This window comes from Rhinatrema bivittatum, chromosome 3, assembly GCF_901001135.1.
Source record: "Rhinatrema bivittatum chromosome 3, aRhiBiv1.1, whole genome shotgun sequence".
In the NCBI taxonomy this organism is placed as follows: Eukaryota; Metazoa; Chordata; class Amphibia; order Gymnophiona; family Rhinatrematidae; genus Rhinatrema; species Rhinatrema bivittatum.
The window spans coordinates 299,228,556-299,248,666 of record NC_042617.1 but is presented as its reverse complement, the minus strand read 5'-3'; the positions used below and the strand labels follow the sequence as shown (position 1 = coordinate 299,248,666).

The 20,111-nt window shown below is 49.1% G+C and overlaps 1 protein-coding gene across 1 annotated transcript in view; it reads right to left on the bottom strand.

Annotated features, from left to right (window-relative positions):
• Positions 1–20,111, bottom strand: part of FAIM2 (Fas apoptotic inhibitory molecule 2) — a 115,925-nt gene that overhangs the window by 48,788 nt on the left and 47,026 nt on the right. Inside the window, exons 9-11 of the mRNA XM_029595028.1 lie at positions 19,488–19,575; positions 13,108–13,203; positions 6,299–6,352 (exon numbers count right to left, since the gene is read on the bottom strand). Of these exons, the coding sequence (XP_029450888.1) occupies positions 6,299–6,352; positions 13,108–13,203; positions 19,488–19,575 (238 nt within the window). The remainder of the gene's footprint in view (positions 1–6,298; positions 6,353–13,107; positions 13,204–19,487; positions 19,576–20,111) is intronic.

Genomic DNA, 20,111 nt, shown 5'->3' with positions numbered 1-20,111 from the left:
TCAACTCCTAATCGCTCACTTGTTTAATTCTCTTTTTTTTTTTTTAAACAAAATCTTTAATAGCCAATAAAACAAGTACTTCCCTCAAAGAAGAATTGCTGCAAGCTCAGTTCTTCCTTGAGGGCGAGGGAATCGGGACCCCCAGTTTTCAGTCCTGTCCGGAGATGAAGGAGCGAGCAACAAAGGGTCTCTGACCTCCTGCTCATCCGCCTCACAAACCAAGGGAGATGGTCCCAACAGGACCTAACAACCCCCTGGAAGACAAGCACTTCTAAATACTGTAATTTAACTCCTTTTTTTTTTTTTTTAACTCAGACTGCAGGCTTTGCACCTCCACCATCTGCTGAAGACAGAGAAATACTGAGGGACTGCAGGTGGCACCTCGGTTTAAGTGGCAGTGTCAGCAAAACTTTCTCTGCCTCCATCTGCTGAAGGGGAGGCAAAACCCAGGAGTCTGGACTGATCTGGGTACATACAGGGAATGTTCTTTCATATATTTTCTTATATTTACTGTTTTGATCTTGAACATTATTGTTAATTTGTTATATCATTATGTAAACATTAAGATATGTGATATTATCTAGCTATCCTGTTTAATAAATATTAAATTACAAAAGAATGGAGGTTACCTCGGTCATGCTATATAATTAGTTTAGACCGTGAATGTAACATAATTATCAGTCATCCTCGCTAATTGACAGCTCTTTAGAACAGGCTGTTTACAGAGCTATCATTAAGTCCCTGAGTCACAGCTCGTTTAATTTGCAACTACACCGCTGACATTATTTTCATAGCAATTTAGTAAATTGTGCAGCAGGTTGCTAGGATTATGCTGGAAAAGGACTGAAGTCTGAAGCTCTGGCCCCCGCTCTCCTGCTGAGAAGATGTCCAGCTTTCCTGCCACACAGCGATGCCCACTTTCTCAATGGGCAGGGCTGGTGCAAGCCTATTTGGTGCCCTAGGTGAACCTTTGGTCATCATCCCATCAACCACAACCTAATTGCCTGCCAACTACTGGTGGCAGTGGCTCCAGTACAGTGCTCCCTTCTTTGTCAGTACCTCTCTAGACCTCTGGCTGGCAGGATTTTGTTGCCCCCAAAATCTTGATGCTCTAGGCGACCGCCTAGTTTGCCTATGGGCAGCGAAAAGAAGACGGGGGAAGGAGAAAACAAGTAGCTGATGAAACTGGAAATACAGAGTTCCCATGTGCTGCAGCTGTGTATGGCAGAGCATCGTACTATGGTTCTAGAGGATGAGTTTTGTTTTTTACCTGGGTAAAAGGGCTTGTCCAAAGATTGCCCACCACTGTCTAGCTAAGCGGGCCCGCCAGGCTCCCATTGCATTCCCACTTATAGCCAGCTTAAAAGAAGTCATTCAGGTGGGGAGAATAAAGCATTGTGCATCAATTTGATTTTTCAAGTCCTGGTGTGCTAGAGTTTTGCCCCTGCTTAGCCACAGGTGCAAAGCGTATGGACTCTTTTTATGTGCTGCCTTAGTGGCTGCTCATTTGCAAAGAGAAACACTCCGCAGGTGATTTCCCTTTAAAGGTTGGCTGCACTATAGCAGGCCAATGCAATAGTGGCACGCGGAATTGGCGCGCGGAAAATGGGCAGATCATGATTTGAGTGCCCGTTCTCCTAATGCGCGCCAATCGACCACTCCGGGACGCCTAATGCAATATGCAAATGGACTGCCGTGGTAAAAAGGAGGCGCTAGGGGAAACTGTGCGCCCCTAGTGCCTCCTTTGCAGTGGGCGCCCAGGAGAGGTGGCTGTCAGCGGGTTAGGAAAACGGACACTCAATTTTACGAGCGTCCGTTTTCTTAACCTGTACATAGCCACAGAATAGGAAAATGGACATTCGTTAATTGAGTATCCCTTTTCCTAATCTGGCCACCGGCACACTATTTTTTTTTTAAACATTCTCCTCCTTTTTCTGTTCCTCCAACATAATATCAAAATGATATTAAGTTGGAGGAAGTACAGAAAAGCAGTATTTTCTGCTTTTCTGTGAACTTTTTAGGTAAAAATGTGTGTCGGGCACAATTTTTATTTAGCATCGGGGAGAAATAGTTAATAGCCTCATCAACATGAATTTACATATGATGGAGCTATTACCTAGGATAGGAGGCGATGTCCTTTTGTGGATTACAAGCTGGTTAAAAGACAGGAAACAGAGAGTAGGATTAAATGGTCAATTTTCTCAGTGGAAAAGGGTAAACAGTGGAGTGCCTCAGGGATCTGTACTTGGACCGGTGCTTTTCAATATATATATAAATAATCTGGAAAGGAATACGACGAGTGAGGTTATCAAATTTGCGGATGACACAAAATTATTCAGAGTAGTTAAATCACAAGCAGACTGAGATACATTATAGGAGGACCTTGCAAGACTGGAAGATTGGGCATCAAAATGGCATATGAAATTTAATGTGGACAAGTGCAAGGTATTGCATATAGGGAAAAATAACCCTTGCTGTAGTTACACGATGTTAGGTTCCATATTAGGAGCTACCACCCAGGAAAAAGATCTAGGTATCATAGTGGATAATACTTTAAAATCGTCGGCTCAGTGTGCTGCAGCAGTCAAAAAAGCAAACAGAATGTTAGGAATTATTATGAAGGGAATGGTTAATAGAATGGAAAATGTCACAATGCCTCTATAATCGCTCCATGGTGAGATCGCGCCTTGAATACTGTGTAAAATTCTGGTCGCCGCATCTCAAAAAAGATATAGTTGCGAAGGAGAAGGTACAGAGAAGGGCAACCAAAATGATAAAGGGGATGCAACAGCTCCCCTATGAGGAAAGGCTGAAGAGGTTAGGGCTGTTCAGCTTGGAGAAGAGATGGCTGAGGGGGGATATGATAGAGGTCTTTAAGATCATGAGAGGTTTTGAACGTGTAGATGTGACTCGGTTATTTACACTTTCAAATAATAGAAGGACTAGGGGGCATTCCATGAAGTTAGCAAGTAGCACATTTAAGGCTAATCGGAGAAAATTCTTTTTCACTCAACGCACTATTAAGCTCTGGAATTTGTTGCCAGAGGATGTGGTTAGTGCAGTTAGTGTAGCTGGGTTCAAAAAAGGTTTGGATAAGTTCTTGGAGGAGAAGTCCATTAACGGCTATTAATCAAGTTTACTTAGGGAATAGCCACTGCTATTAATTGCATCAGTAGCATGGGATCTTCTTAGTGTTTGTATAATTGCCAGGTTCTTGTGGCCTGGTTTGGCCTCTGTTGGAAACAGGATGTTGGGCTTGATGGACCCTTGGTCTGACCCAGCATGGCAATTTCTTATGTTCTTATGTTCTCTATTGTACACGAGTTTTGCATCGAGGGTTATGGACATGTGACCAAAATGTGTGTCCACTCGTGTGTTAAGCTGTGTGCTGCAGCCAACGCACGGTACTGCATCGGCTTGATTGTGAGCTAAAAGCACCCCATGTGTATGTATTACCAACAACATGGGCTATTCAAACTTGCCTCTTAATTGCCTTGCTGAATTACACAAATTTTGCGGGTGACTCATGACACCCCGTAAAGTTGGGAACATTTTCAAAGACAAGCAATGGTGTGCCTGAATGAGGCTTTAAAGCACATGCCTTTGTTCATGCACTGTCGTTGGAGGCCTCAATGGGGTACCTAATTAGATGTCGAAATATATGGCGCTGTAGATTATGGCCATTTTAGTCATGAGTGGAATGGGAGGGGGGAACAATTTTCAAAACCACTTATGGGAGTAAATAGCAATTTACATGCATACATTTACTGACTGGAAACTGCCACAAATTTAGGGGAGGCATTCCTGGGGGCATGTTTTAGGAGGGGTTGCAACACAATACGTGCAGATTGTATCTTTGAATCTATGCACATTATTTTCCATAGAAAGCTTACCCGCAGAAAAAGCACAAAATCTGTGAGCAAAAAGCATCTATGGACTTTGTCCCAAAGCAGACAATTTGAACATTGCCACCTCCCCCACCCTACTTACTACATTGAAAATTAGCTGGGAGCATCCAATGGCAAGGCCACACCTCTAGAACTTCCACTATTTTTTACGTCTACAATTCAGCTGTCAAACTTCACTTACATGTCTAACTTCTTGCTTTGAAAATGTATTAGCTTCTAATTGATTCTGTTGGATTTCTGCTTTGCAATTTTAGATGTGTCAGTACTGTACCAGCTTTTGAAAATTTAGCCTGAGTGTCTATTATCAAACTCTTCTCTGCATTAATGAACCACTGGAATATTTTTCTTGATAAATGTGCAAAACTGAAGCAAAATCTAGATACATTTCTTCTTTGGTGAGCTAATTTTATCTCCTTATTCCCTTTGATGGTAAAAGAAACAGACTTAAAGAACAGAAATATGAAATATAACAGCAGATAAAGATTACAGAGTCCATCTAATCCACACATTTTCCTTTTCTGCTGCAATACTGCAGATCCTACTTAATTTCCTGCTTTAGCTCTCACATCTCTACCACTAATGATCCTCTGTTCTTGTCCTATGCCTCTGTGAATTCTGACACTGATTTTGCTCCCATCAACACTGACAGTGTTCCATATACCTTCCATCCTTTCAATGAAGTAATAGCAACTTGCATTACTCTTGAGAACCATAAGTCTGATACATTTTGACCCCCTTGTCGTAGAATAGGCATTGACAATGTTGATGTGTGTGTGTGGGGTCCTCCCACCAGATGGATCCTGCAGCTGGGAGGGATCCCCTGAATGAATCATGCTCCGCCTGCCCGGTGTACCAGTCCAAGTGAGCTACAATGCACTGCAAGATCGGCACAAGCCGACCCATGAATTTAAAAATGTTTACGGAGCTAGCACTGTAGCTTTGTCAAAGCAGTGAGTCAGGTAGAACGTCTTCTGGCACACGTACTGGGAGTTGCCAACCTCTGTTCTAGCACTTCCGTTCCAATAGAAAATGCTCGTCTTTCATGCATTATTTGAACCTTTGCGGGTACATTTTCAAAGGCTTGGGAGTATCTGATGCTGGTAAAAAGTAACCCTCCTAAGTTAGTTATAGCTAGGTAAGTGAATTTTTAGCCACCGGAAAAGATGTGCATATTTGCACAGAGAGCAATTCCCAAAGCTATTTACTTGGGTAAACTGACTGAAAACTGCCTCCCTAAATCCAGCTAAAAGTACACGTGGGATCCCACGATGCTTGTGCAGTAAGCCACATGTGGAGCAGAAACTCTTGAGGGCCTGTTTTGGGCAGGATCAGACAATAGTGTAGGAAGATTGTCTCTTCACATCTATGCACGTTATTTTCTGTAGCACAAAAAGCAGATGCAAAAGTCTGTGGGTCATCTCTACCTGCAGCAGCTTTCATGGAGAAAGTCCGTGCATGCACTGAACATTGGTATAGAGTTCCCTGGCAATAAATGTACCCACAGACTTTGCATCAGCATGGAAAGTTTAAAAGGTGCCCCCATAATGTAGGGAACTTTGCGCAGAAGAGAGGTGTTCTCGGTGAAGGGGGTGTTGAGTTGTTGGGGAGGGTGGTTCAAAGTCATGCTTGAAAATAATGTATGTGCAAGGTACGTGCACCACTAGCAGGTGCACTTTATACCCCTTTGGTTAATACCACACACATGTACCCTCGTACTTCACTTGCACAACAAGCTGATAGTCAAGTACATTGTAGGCCGGTACTTTGAGCTTCAACACTGGCATGGCTTGCATTGACTGAAAAGTACACATATACTTTGCCAGTTAAGGTCCCCTCCCCCCATTCAGGATTTACCCATTAAAATATTTGAATGACTATAGACAGACCCCCTCCCCCTCCCCACCACACATCTCACCTCTGCTCTAGTTCATTGGCTCTCCATCCAGTGTTCTGAGATCACTCCATTGGTCAGTTTTTCAGGATATCCACAAGGAATAGGCATGAGATAAGACTGACATGCACTGCTTCCATTTTGTATAAATCTACCTTATGCCTATTCCTTGTGGACTGGCTGAGCAGGTCCCAGAGGACCAGGTTGAGAACCATTGTTCTAAGGTATACAATTCATATTTATATCCATATGTCTCACCTCCTAGGATTTATGGTGCAGGCTCTGTTAAAGAGCAGAATGGCGAAGACAGGCAGAAGCTGTTTGTTTTCAGAAACCTTTTTTGTTTTTTTATTACACCGAAAGTGGGCCCTCACAGACCTTATGTATAATGCAGTGACTGAGGTAAAAGAATCCACTTTGGCACATGTTGTAGATTACAGTCACTCACACACACATGACTCCTATCATCCTTAAATCTTTGTGGTAGGAAGGTACTTACCGCAGTGAAAACTATTGCTCCAAGTACAGCATAAACAGCATGCAGCCATGGGACCTAAACCAAACAGAAAGATGGGGCATTAGTGAGAGAATAAACCTCAGCAGGGTTATACTTTGGGAAAGCAATGACTGCCAAACACTGCAGAATGGTAGTGGGTCCCAAAGCAGGGTTGAACTTTATCTGAGAAATAGCAGTGGGGCTTTCACTGAATCCTAACAAAGCCTCTGATTGCAGGAGGTAGAGGATCCCGCAGCATGCAACAGCCTGGGCTTCGCAAACTGCAAATATGATCTGGATGCACTGTGAGGTCTTAGAAGACTTGCTGTTGGCTCTCAAGATCATACTTCTCAATATGCCGAACCACTTGTAAGTGAAATGTTTGTGACCTGTTACAGTTTTTAACAGGGATCTTCTAAATATTAAGAGGACTATGTCATTGAGGTTTATGGAGGTGACTGACACGGGGAAGCGATATTTGAGAGGGAAACATCATTCCCTGTACGTACCAGGATCAGTCCAGGACACCTGGGTTGTGACTCCGCACCAGTAGATGGAGACAGACTAAAACTTGTGGGCGGAGCCATATATGCCCCTGTGCCAGTCACAGCCCCTCAGTCTTACTCTGTCTCCAGTAGATGGTGCAGGTCCAGTCACAGCCCTGCCTGACCTGATTTTGGTGGTTAGTCAGTTTTGGTTTTCAGGGGCTAATTTTGTTAGGCCTGACTGTTTTTGCGAGGTATTCGTGGCAAATTGGGTTTTGTTTTTAATTTTAGTCCCGGGTGCCCTGCCTCCCCGGGGGGGTTGAGAGGTCCTGAGGGGACTACCCTCCCCCGGTTGAGGCCGCTGCCAGGGTTGAGGACCCGGCTGAGCTAGTGGCAGCGTCAGGGGTGACACCGGGGAGCCCGGTTCACTCACCCCTGCAGGAAAAGGGCTCCAGAACCAAGGACAGCTGCAAGCTTTGTTAAAAAAAAAAAAAAAAAAAAAAAAGGGTTTTTGTTTCGTTGTGCGGCTCTCCGTTCCCTCGCGTCTTCGCTCCGTTTTGAGGGGGGGGCGCCGGTACCAGGAGGGAGGTCGCCGATTTTGAATTCTTACTTTTACTTCACATTTCGCCGCGTTTCCCGCCCGTTTTTTTCGTCGCGCTCGCCGGCAGGCCACGAGGGTCGGCCTGCCGGGCCTGCGGCTCGGCTCGCGCACGCTTTTCGTGGCAGGGCCTCTGCAGCTACGGTCGCACGGGCAGAGAGGGAGTGTCCGGAGCGCCTCGGGGGGCCCAGTCCAGAACCGCGCAATCGCCGCTGCGCGGGGGGGCTCGACTGTTCGGCCCCAAGATGTTTGTTTTTCTCCTGCATTGTGCGCGCGCGGCGGCCATTTTAGTTCCGGCCGCGAAATCGCTCGGTTCACAACAGGGGATACAGCCCTGCCCCCCGCGCTTTCCCCACAGCGGGATCCGGCGGGGGGGGGGTCCCCACGGAGGGGCCTCGTTCCCCGTTGGCTCCCGCGGATGGTTCTTCAGATTTTTATCTGGTTTTTTTTTGCGCTTCTGTTGTGCAGGGTTTTTTAAATATAAGCATATTTAGCGCTGCCGGAGGGGCGTCGCGCGGGGGGGGCCACCCGCAGGTCTGTTCCGAAGGCTAGAACACTATGGATGTTGCGTGGGGCTCTCGGGAGCCCTCGCGGGGGAAGCGTCCGCCGCGTGGCGTACCTCAGGAGTCTGAGACGGATTCTTCATCGGCAGTTGACTCAGAGTCTCCAGAGGAGTCCCTGATGGGGGCCGGGGAGGCGGCTGCGGACGGTCCTCGGCTGCGGACGGTCCTGCCCAGCCCAGTGCGGGCAAAGGAGCACTCGCCATAGAAGGGGATGACCCCCAGGTGGTACGACTATTTTCGCAGGGAGGAACTGTACCTACTAACTCCAGCAATGCTTCAGGAACTGGCAATGGAGGCTCAGCTGGGGGGGACCCGTCGAGAGACAAACATGGATCTGCCATGAGGCAATCCTGGATCCGATGCTCTCCAAGGAAGAGGAGCATAGGTCTCTCGGGGCCGACAGTAGGATTTTCCTTTTCAATTTTCATCGACAGTTTTCCTGTTCAATGAATGGGATACGCCTTTAAGGTCGGTACGGCCATAGACAAGATTTACCCGCTACCGGAGGATGTGCTGGCACTCCTTCGCCGGCCCAAGGTGGATTCCGCAGTCTCTGCGGTGACGAAGAGGTCGGCCATTCCGGTTACGGGAGCCACGGCTCTCCGGGATATACAGGATAGGAAGCTGGACGTGTAACTCAAGAAGATTTTGAGGTGACTGCCCTGGATGTGCGGGCTGCTTTCTGTACCAACTTCGCTATGTGAGCGAGTCTGCGCTGGGCCCATATTCTTCAGGCGAATGCAGGTCTGTCGGCGGAAGAGGCATCACAGGCAGATAGGTTGGAGGCAGCAATAGCGTATGGGGCAGATACTCTCCACGATTTGCTGCGTACGTCCGCTAGGTCCGGGGTGGCGGCTGTTTCGGCACGTTGCCTGCTGTGGCTGCACAACCTGGCTGCAGATGGTTCGTTCACAGCAGCTGCCCGAGGACAGATTCAGGGCGCGCTCCGTCTGCTCGCCCAGATCCCGGTTCCGAGGGCCCAGGAAGTCGCGTCATCACAGGTCTACCGGTTCTTCTTATAGGTCGGCTTCTTCCCGTAACCATCAATGGCAGCAGTCTTTTCGGGGTACACGCTCCGATAGACAGCCCCGTGGAGCCCCGTCAGCGAGGGGGCCTGGATACCATCGGGCCAGGGGGTCCGCAACGTGATGAAGCACGGCTACGCATTAGATTTTGTTCGTTCCCCAGCACACTAATTCCTGGTCTCGCCGTGCAAGGCTCCCGAAGCGAAGGCAGCAGTGCTAATCACCATCCGGCGCATGGAACATTTGGGAGCCATTTCCTCCGTTCCGATCAGTCCGCACGGCGAAGGACGTCACTCTATTTGCTTCATTGTTCCAAAGAACGACGGCACTTCAAGACCAATCCTGGATCTAACAGGGGTGAATAGATGCCTGCGGGTGCCTCACTTCCAAATGGAGACTATACGGTCGGTGATCACCTCGGTGCGTCCAGGAGGGTTCCTAGCCTCACTAGGTTCCACGGAGGCGTACCTTCACGTAGGCATTCCACCTTCTCTTCAGCAATGCCTAAGGATCAATTCACGGCTCTCCCGTTTGGGGCTCGCAACGGCGCCTCGTACTTTCACGAAGGTGATGGTCGTGGTGGTGGCGCAACTTCGCCGGGAGGATTTCTGGTTCATCCTTACCTGGACGATTGGTTGATTCGGGCGAAGTCCGAGGATCAGTGTCGACTGTCAGTGGCCAGGGGCCTACAACTCTTGCAGTCTCTAGGCTGGCTAGTCGAGTTCAACAAGAAGTCCATTGGTACCCACGCCGGTATCCACGCAGACCCTGCAATGCCTTTGAGCCGTATTCGATGAAACGGGGCAGGGCGTTCCTATCGCAGGAAGGAAGGTGCAAACTACAGGCTCAAGTGAGGTGCTTGCTGTCGCTCCGGCTACCGCGGGTCGGCGATTACTTCATGGTCCTGGGTACTATGGCCTCCACTCTCGTGTTGGTCCACTGGCCGTTTGCTCATCTACGGCCATTGCGGGCGTCCTTACCATCCCGCTGGCAGCCGGTTTCGGAAGCATTCTACCGTCCATTTCCACTCGTAGGCCGGGCGAGATCCGGCCAGTCCTGGTGGCTCGATTCCAGTCTTTTGACCTCTCCAGGGTCACTCCTATTGCCCAACCGGACAGTGGTGCCCACGGATGCCAGTCTCTCCGGATGGGGAGCAGTCTGCCTAGGGACGTCAGTTCAAGGCCTACGGTCAGCGTCTCAAGCCCGATGGGCTACCAACCGACTGGAGACCAGAGCGGTCCGTCTGGCGCTGCAATCGTTCCTACCTCTGCTGAGGGGACGGGCAGTCTGTGTTTTGTCGGACGACGCAACCGCAGTGGCCTACATCACTCGCCAAGGAGGGACGAGAAGTCCACAGGTAGCAGACGAGGCGCGGCTCTTGATGGCTTGGTCGGAGCAAAATCTCACGTCCATTGCAGCTTCACATACATTGCAGCCTCTCACATCATCGAGGTCGACAACGTCCAGGCAGATTTTCTGCCGTCATCATCTGGATCCCGGGGCATGGGAGCTGGCGGTCGAAGTTTCGCCTCATCTGCAAGACGTGGAGTATTCCCCACATGGACTGGAGGGCCACAGGCCACGTGGACTGGTTGGCCACAGGCCATAATGCGAAGGCTCCACGATTCTTCAGTCGGCGCCGAGGAAGAGGAGCAGAAGGAGTCGACGCCTTGGTGCTTCCCTGACCGACGGATGTCCGGCTGTACGTCTTTCCTCTGTGGCCGATGTTCGGCACGATTATGCGCCGCATAGATTTGCACCCGTTCAACGTGATCATGGGGGCTCCGGCATGGTCTCACCGTCCGTGGTTCGCGGACCTTGTTCAGTTTGTCGGTGGCGGCTCCCATGCGTCCCATCCGTCTCCAGGGATTCGCGGGGCTCCTCCGTCAGGGCCCCGTCTGTTGGGAGGATGAGAATCCCTTCTGTCTCGCGGCCTGGCATTTTGAGAGGACTCGGCTAAACGGGGAAGGTTACTCTGCCGCGCTGGTGGCTATGCTGCTGAGGTTCCGGGCAGCAGTCTCCATCCTTGGCGTACGTCCGGGCCTGGGTAGTCTTTGCGGTAAGGTGCGTGTAGCGGGGTGTGGATTCCACTGCCGCTTCGGTATCTGATGTTCTGGCTTCTCCAGGCTGGTCTGGCCAAAGGCTTGGCATGCAGTTCCCGGGGGGTCCGCGCTTGGTTGCTTGCGGGTCCGGATGTTTTCCCGTTTTCTCTGGGGGGGCTAAGCTTCTCCGTCCGCCATTGCGTTTTCCAATTCGGTTCTTTCCACCTGGTGCTCGGCACCGTTTGCACCCTTGAAGCGCACAACTCTTCCGGATCTCTCTTTGACGACGGTATTTTGGTGACGCTTGCCTCGGCGCGGCGCTTTTCTGAGTTGCAGGCTCTCTCCTGTAGAGTACCGTTTTGTGTCTTTCTGATTCGGGGGTATTCTTGTGTCTGATCCCTACCTTTCTCCTTCAGGTCGTTTCGTCTTTTCATTGGCATCAGTCAGTGGGGCTGCCCGCTTTGCGGACGGGAGCTCCTCTGATCCTCCAGCGAGGGACTTCAAGGGACTTGTTGTGCGGAGTTCCCTTCCACGCTACCGATGACAGATCTTTTGTTTTCCTTTTCGGGTCCAAAGAAAGGGGCCGCGGCATCCCGCAAGACGATTGTCTGTTGGCAAACAAGGAACCATTGGTTCGGCATACCTTGTGCGGGAGGAAAACCTATTCCTGGGGGCCTCAGGGCTCACTCGACACGGTCTCAAGTGGCGTCTTGGGCGGAATTTTTCACAGGTGTCGCCTCAAGCGATTTGCAGGGCTGCTACCTGGAAGTCGTTACATACCTTCATTACACATTGCCGATCGGATGTTCGGGCTACTGATTGCGGGGGTTTTGGAGAGAGGGTACTCCGAGCGGGACTCTCTGCTTCCCACCCTCGGTAATTTAGCTCTGGTACATCCCAGGTGTCCTGGACTGATCCTGGTACGTACAGGGAAAGGAAAATTAGTTTCTTACCTGATAATTTTCGTTCCTGTAGTACCAAGGATCAGTCCAGGATCCCGCCCGCAGTGCTGCGCTGTTATAACGGAGAGTCCGCTCATTGTTGTCTTCAGTACACTGACCCCTTGTACTTCGCTCTCTTGGTTTGGAGAGTCTGGTTCCTGTGGGGGTGTTGGAGTTATTTTCGTTTACCTGACGAGTTTGTATGGTTAGCTATGTTGTATTATGGCTTTTCTACTTTGACATTCGTATGACTGAGGGGCTGTGACTGGCACAGGGGCATATATGGCTCCGCCCACAAGTTTTAGTCTGTCTCCATCTACTGGTGCGGAGTCACAACCCAGGTGTCCTGGACTGATCCTTGGTACTACAGGAACAAAAATTATCAGGTAAGAAACTAATTTTCCTTTGAAGTCTGTGGAGATGATGGACTTGGCTAGGTGTATATCCTGGTCTGAACATACTGAGGTCCATGTTCGGGCACAGGCTGCCCAGGTACCCAGTTAACTTTAACCGGATATTCACAACGGCACAGCTGCGCCACTGAATATACCCAATTAAATCCAGAGTTGTCTGGATGCCCCAGAATGCCCCAGAATGCCCCTGGAATGTCTCTGATTTATCCAGCTATGCTTTACCTGTCTAACCACCGAACCTGGATAAATCTAAGGTGCTGAACTTTAGCAGTTTCTCTGGCTAAAGTTCTGGACAAACCTCTTCAATAAGGGCCTCATTAGATCGCCGTCAGCTCATCTGTAGTTTGATATTGAGTTCCGGTTTCAAATGAGCGGACACCGCGTACTTGAACGGCACTCCCCAGACTTTTAAGAGGTCAACTTTCAGTAGGGCAGCGAGTGACGTTAACTGAGATACTCAGTGGGACTTACCTGGGTAATATTAGCTCAGCGTTTTCTCAAACCAGACTTCTCCGGGTAAGGTTTAACTGGGTAGCATGCAACAGTGGCACTATCCAGCTAAATTTAAGCCTTGGCCCCGGAACATCTCCCACCTTCCCCCTTTTTACTAGGGTAAATGCTGCCCGATTACAGAGGTAGAACATGGCCGGTGAGAGAAGTGAAATGCTCAATGAATAGTTTTTATCCAGGTAACTGAAAAAGTTACCCAGATCAGTCCTTTGCATGTGGACCTCATAGCACTTACATATTTGAAAGGCAGGAGGATGGCCAGGAGGATGCCACTGAAGAACAGCACCATGAGCAGCACGAACACAACACCCTGGTATGAGGTGAAGTCAAACTGTGGACAAGAAATGGCGACCTCAGAATTAGAGACAGAGAGGATGCAAAGCAAGCTATGTACAAGTCAGGAGGGACCAGACACTGCTTCAGAGAGACCCACTCAGACCTGTCCCACTCAGTCTTCTCCTCTCTTGCCTTGCCACTGTTCTCACCCCTTGTTCCTGATGAGCCTCCTCTCACATACCATCCCCTGTTCTCCTAGATTTAAACTGTCACTGTTATCTCTCTCTCTCTCTCCTGTCCATTTTCCCATTATATCCCTTATTCCCTTCAGAAATGTATCCTCTGAGACAGAATGCATGGAGCAGGAAGGGAGGATTAAGCCTGGAGTATACAGAGCAGAGCAAGGAAGAGCCATTCTGCTCCCTAATCCAGCTTCTCCCCTCCTATTGTTTCCCCCTCTTCCCTTCTGTCCTGCAGAGAATGGGTTTGGGGTGAGTAGACAAGAGTTCAGTTTTTGTCTGCATATTTCTGTTTATAATTTATGGTTACAAATTCTGCATTTGGTGAAAGTATTTTTCTGTTCTGTGTGTGTGTGATCAACATGAGATGTTCTGCTAACGAGTAGTATCTATGTATTCCAGCTTGTCCAGTTTTCCCAAAAAGTATGTTTATTGCTAATAATAAATTTTGATTTTTAGCCTACCTTTCCAAATAATGCTGAAGGTGGCTTAAATCATTTTAAGAATTCAGGTACAGTAAGTCCCTGCCCCAAAAGTGGATATCTGAGGCAAAAGGAAATAAAGTGATTTGCTCAAGGTCACCAGTGTAACAATTACAGAGTCAGGGGAAATGGTTTCCTTGGCTTTTAGGCCATTGCTCTAATCACTAGGCCACTTCTTTTCCCTGCTGTGAAGAATAGTAATGCAATTCTAGGGCCTTGTGTAATATTTGTATTGCTGCCGTTAAACAGGTGGGGTTGCTGCCGTTTGCGTTCTGCAAGTTACTGCTGTCTTGGTTTGGAAGTTTTGCTATATAGCAGGGGTAGCCAACCTGTAGCTCTGTCATGTGCAAAATGTGGCTCATGCCCTCCTGGCCACATGGCAACTGAGCAGCACTTCAGAGGACTGGAGCAGGAAGTGCACACAATAGGACAGAAAAGAGCCATTTTGATACTGCTCCATTCCTTCCCTCCTGACCTCATAGTACTGCTGGTTGCTGCAGAGACAGGGCCTGCAGCCCTGCCCAGTTCCTCCCTGCCTACCATCTGCAACCAGAAAAACAAATTGTTTTGGTTCTCTGTCAGAAAGTTATTGGAGAAGGAAGGCTGAGGGTTTGTGTATGAATACACAGTCTGAGCATTCAAAAAGTTCCAAACAGTATGAAGAGATGGAACCGCATAAAGGAAAATTGGTTCTTACCTACTAATTTTCGTTCCTGTAGTACCACAGATCAGTCCAGACTCCTGTGATTTGCTCTCCAGCCAGCAGATGGAGACAGAGAATGTTTCACTGACACTGTACATAACCCAGTGTGCTACCTGCAGGCCCTCAGAATTGATTTGTAGCCTAGCCAAAAAGATGAGTACTTTAACAACCCAAACTCCCCCAAAAGAACAGGAGGACGGTGATGTTTAAACCAATTGGAAAACTTTGACCAAAATTTAAAGTCAATACAAAAGGACAGAAAACCCCTGCATTACATCAAAATAAGTGGCTGACTCTCCCACCCTAAAGGGGTGGGACTCTGGACTGATCTGTAGTACTACAAGAACGAAAATTAGCAGGTAAGAAGATCAGTACCCAGATCAGTCCCAAATCCTGGGATGTACCTAAGTAGCCCTAAACTGGGTGGGACACGGAGAGTCTCGCTTGCAAAACACTCTCACCAAATCCCCTGGAAGTCAGGGCCTTGACATCCAAATAATAGTGTCTGGCGAAAGAGTGCAGCAACTTCCAAGTCACTGCCTTGCCTCAGCCTACATTGAATGAGCTCTCAAACCTTCAGGTACTACTCGACCCTCAGAGATATATGCGGACACAATCACTTCTTTAAGCAAACGATCGAAGCTTTAGAAGCCTGGCGTTCCTTCTTTGGACCGCTCCACAGAACAAAAAGGTGATCTGATCTGCGGAACCCGTTAGTGACCTTCAAATATCTCAACAGAACCCGTCTCACATCCAGATACCGAAGCTCCCTAGAATGAGACTCAGAGTGGTCCAAATTCGGAAAGGCTGGAAGTTCCACCATCTGGTTAACATGGAACGCCGACATCACATTAGGCAAAAAGGATGGCACCATGTACCACAAGACTCCCGACTCCGAAATCTGTAATAACAGATCTCGACACGACAAAACTTGGAGCTCTGAAATCCTTCATGCTGAATAGCAACCAAAAAAATACTTTAAGAGTCAAATCCTTTAAGATTGCTCTTCTATGAGGTTCAAAGGGAGCCTCGCCCAGAACCTTAAGCACCAAATTCAAGTTTCACGAATGACAAGTTTTCTTCACTGGAGGCTGCAAATTTTTCACGCCCCAGAGAAAACATACGACATTCGGATGCCTCGACAGAGAATAGCCATGTACCTTTCCGAGGAGACTGCCCAGGGCTGCTACCTGCAATTTTAGAGAGTTAAAGGCCAACCCTTGACCAATCCATCCTGAAGAAAAGTCAAAATACTTGCCATGGAAGCCTGAAGAGGCTGAATCCCGTTGGCCACACACCAAGAATCAAACACCTTCCAAACCTGTACAAACACCAGAGATGGAAGTTCTCCTGGCCTGCAACAAGGTGCTAACAACCATGTCAGGATTTCCCTTCTTTCTCAGCCATCTCCTCTCAAAAGCTAGACTGCTAGACAAAAGCAATCCGCCCGCTCTGAAAATATTGGTCCCTGTTGAAGAAGGATCGAAGACAGCTGAGCCTCAGTAGTCCGTCTATGGCCATATTTACGAGATCCGCGAACCATGGGCAGCGGGGCCTCTCCGGTGCCACCAGAATTACCTCTCCAAGATGCTTCACTATCTTCCGTAGCACCTTGCCTACCAGAGGCTATGGAGGAAACATGTACAGCAGAATGCCTTGAGGCCATGGTAGCACTAGGGCATCTATGCCCTCTGCCCCATATTCTCTTCACTGACAGTAAAACCGCAGTGCTTTGGCGTTTAGTCTGGTTGCCATCAAGTCCATATGAAGGAAACCCCATCTGTTGTGAATGAGATGCATAGCAATCTCAGACAACTCCCACTCTCTGGGATCCAATCTCTTTTGACTTAGAAAATTTGCCTGCACGTTTTCTAACCTGGCTATGTGTGACACCGCTATCCGCTCCCAATGGTACTCCACCCACAGGATCAACTCCTGGGCATCCTGTGCCACCATTCAACTCTTGGTTCCCCCCTATCTGTTGATATATGCCACCGCTGTAGCATTGTCTGATAGAATCCTGACCGGCTGACCCTGTAACATTGGCAGAAAGGCAAGCAAAGTGAACTGTACTGCTCTGGTCTCTAATCGATTGATAGAATACCCAGGGTGAACACGAACTCTAGCTTTGCTCCAACGTATCTTCTGGTGGCCCACTGACGCTAAAGCATCCTGCAATACCTGCGCTCAACAGAAACCCCCGATCAGTCAACCCTGGGGTTTGCTCCAATCACTTCCAGCTCCCAAAGAGCCGTGGACGCATCTCTCCACGGATTTCATTGTGGACTTACCACCATCCAAAGGTCACATGGTCATATGGGTTACCATCAACAGGTTCTCAAAAATGGCCCATTTTGTTCCATTACCGGGCTTACCTTCTGCTCCAGAATTGGCATGCCTGTTCTTCCTTCACATATTTCGTCTGCATGGCTTACCCAAGGACACTGTGTTGGACAGAGGTCCGCAGTTTGTTGCATGTTACTGCCGTGCTCTTTGCAGCAAATTTGGCATCAACATCAGCCTTTCCACCGCTTACCATCCACAGGCCAACGGACAAGCTGAACGTATGAATCGCTCTTTGAAAGCCTTTCTTCGCGCCTATATAAACGACCGTCAAGACAACTGGTCCGAACTCCTTCCTTGGGTGGAGTTCTCCCACAACTCCCACATTGCCGCTACCACAGGCACGTCACCCTTTTCCATTGTTTATGGTAAGCAACCTTGACCACCTCTACCCATACCGTTATCTGTACAAGCCACTGCTGATGCCCACAAGGCTCTCTGGAATCAGACGAATCTTCACCTACGCCAAGCTGCAACCCGGGCCAAGAAGTCAGCAGACACTCACCGACGCTCGGCTCCTGAGTTCCTTCCTGGCCAAAATGTCTGGTTGAGTACACGATACATTCACCTTAAGATGCCTTCCCAAAGGTTCGCTCCAAGATATATTGGACCTTTCCCAGTTACTCGTCGTGTTGGACCGGTTATGTACCAGCTTCGGCTGCCACCAACTTTGGGAATCCACAACACGTTCCACGTGTCACTGCTTAGGCCAGTTATCCTCTCCTGGCCTTCACGCAAGGGTTCCTGAACCATCCCAGTTGGTTACAGAGTCTGATACCACTTATAAGGTCCATGAAGTTCTTGATGTTCGCCATAGGGGCCGCCAGTGGGAATACCTCCTTTCCTGGGAGGGGTACGGCCCAGAAGAGAATTCGTGGGAACCAGCTCGTAATATTCTGCATAAAAACCTCCTCCTCCAGTTTCATCGTGCCCATCCGGGCAAACCAAGACGTCCAAGGGGGGGGCATAAGGGGGGGGGTTCTGTTGCATGTGCCGGCTGCGGCAGGCCCATGGCTCGGCCCCCTTACCCTTGGCTGCCCAATCCAGCGTCTGGTTCCACTTCCCTCGTGGCGGTAGGCCGCCGACTCTGTCCTCGGGCCGTCCCTGGCGCTCCTGGTACTACGAAGGACTCCTGTGCTCCGCGGCGGGTCACTCCGCGTGGTCTGCGGAGAGACTCCACCTTCCAGCGCTGTGCCCCTCCCTAGGCATGCGCACACCTCTGTGTCTTTTAAAGGGCCCGCAGTGGGAACTTGGCCGCAGCCCAGGATGATTACGTCGCTGAAGCTCTGGTACTTAAGGCCGGGTTCAGCTCCTGTTAGTCGCCTTTGCAACAGGTCTCCACGCTGGTCGTGTACTTCGTTGCCTCCTGGTGATTCCTCCGCGTTCCTAGTCCTGATTGCCTTCTTCTTTCCTGCATTCCTGTTACCCAGCTTTCCTTCGGACTGATCTCCTGAATCCGACCTCTGCTTTGCCTGACCACGCCATTGATCTTCTCCTGGACCCGACCTCTGCTTTGCCTGACTACGCCATTAATCTTCTCCTGGACTCGACTTCTGCTTTGCCTGACTACGCCATTGATCTTCTCCTAGCCCCAACTTCTGCCTTGCCTTGCCACTGCTCCTGGATTGCCGCCTGTCCTGACTTCAGCTTGTTCTATGATGCTTCTCTAATCTTGGTCCTGGATGTGGCCTTTCAGGCTTCGGCCTGTTCTTGCTCGGGCGCCTCCTGTCAGACTTTGGTTCCTTTTGGCGCCCGGGTCTCCGGGACTCCGCCTCGTCCAGCACAGACTCCTCAGTTCTACAGTTCTATAGTCTCTGGGCTGACCTCTTCATCTTCTCCTCAACGACTGCATACGGAGGCCCACCTAACTCTAGCCGGCCCCAGTACCCAAAGGCTCAACCCGCGGGGAACGAGGGCTGGTATTGGCGAAGCTCCAGCCGGCCTCCGTCCGTCAGCCCACTCTGCCTGCCGACGGTGGGGACCCATAGGATCCCCCCTATGGGTAGCGTCTACCCCACCTCGGCCCAAGGGTCCTCCTCCCGTGCAACAAAGGGAAGGTCTGAGCAGACTTTCCCTTTGAACTCGGCGAGTTTTCGGGGTAGGCATTTTTCAAAAACCCTTTAATCCCGGTAAATCGGTATCTACCTTTGTAAATGGCTTTTGAAAATTGTGCTCACTATGTCCAAGTGTGTGTTTTTACAGGGTTAGGGGGGGAATCATGAATGCTGGATTTAATTATCAAAATATCAGGATGGAGGGGGGTGATAGTAGGTCTGTGGACCTGAAAATTAATGGGAGGCATAAAGCTGAAAATTTGCCTAAGGTGCCTAAAGCCCTTGTACCATCCCTGCCTCCCTTCATCCTAACTAGTCTTCCTTTTTTCACCTTTTCTATGTTTACCTAAATGCAACCCCTCTGAAAGTAATCTTTGACACCAGCTTCTCACACCTACCCCATTCTCCCCTTCTCCTCCTCCCTTTCCACCTGTTTGTGTATACGCATCTTCTCCTAACCCTATACATGCCTTCTCCCTTCTCTTCCAGTACTTAGGTCTTTACTCTATCATTCCTACCTTGCTCTGAAAACTGAATATGGTGACTGTAAGGCAGACCAAAGCTGTGATCCCCAGGCAAAGCAGCACTGATTTGGTGTTGTAATAACTGCATAATCCAAAGAAACCAGAATTTTAATTAAAAGTGATTAGCAAACAGACAGCAATGCATAAAGAGCTATAAACACAGACACAAACAAATGCCCATATACTCAGAAACAAACCAATTCAGGCATGCAGAAATATAAATACACATTTGCAGAGACATATACATCCTTTATAGTCAGGAAGTAATAAATAGAGTCAGACTACACAGCTGTGAGCTCCCCCACAGCCAGCGGTCCTGCACCATTTCGTACAATGCCTTTTGCCGGAAGAGGCTGGGAATGTAGGCACTTTGAGCTGCCTTGCAGCCAATGCAACATTCCTTTACCATTCCCTAGGACTGCAGAAGCTGGAGCTTTACCAAGCTAGCAATCTTCCCACATCATCTCCCACATCATCTCCTGTTTGGGAGAGTGTGGGACTGCCAAAGCTGGGAGGTCACCTACAGCCAGTGTTCCTGCACCAATCTTTACACTAACTCTTTCTCTTCTCACCAATATACATATTTTTCAGTTTTCTTTACTATTAAGATTGGGATAT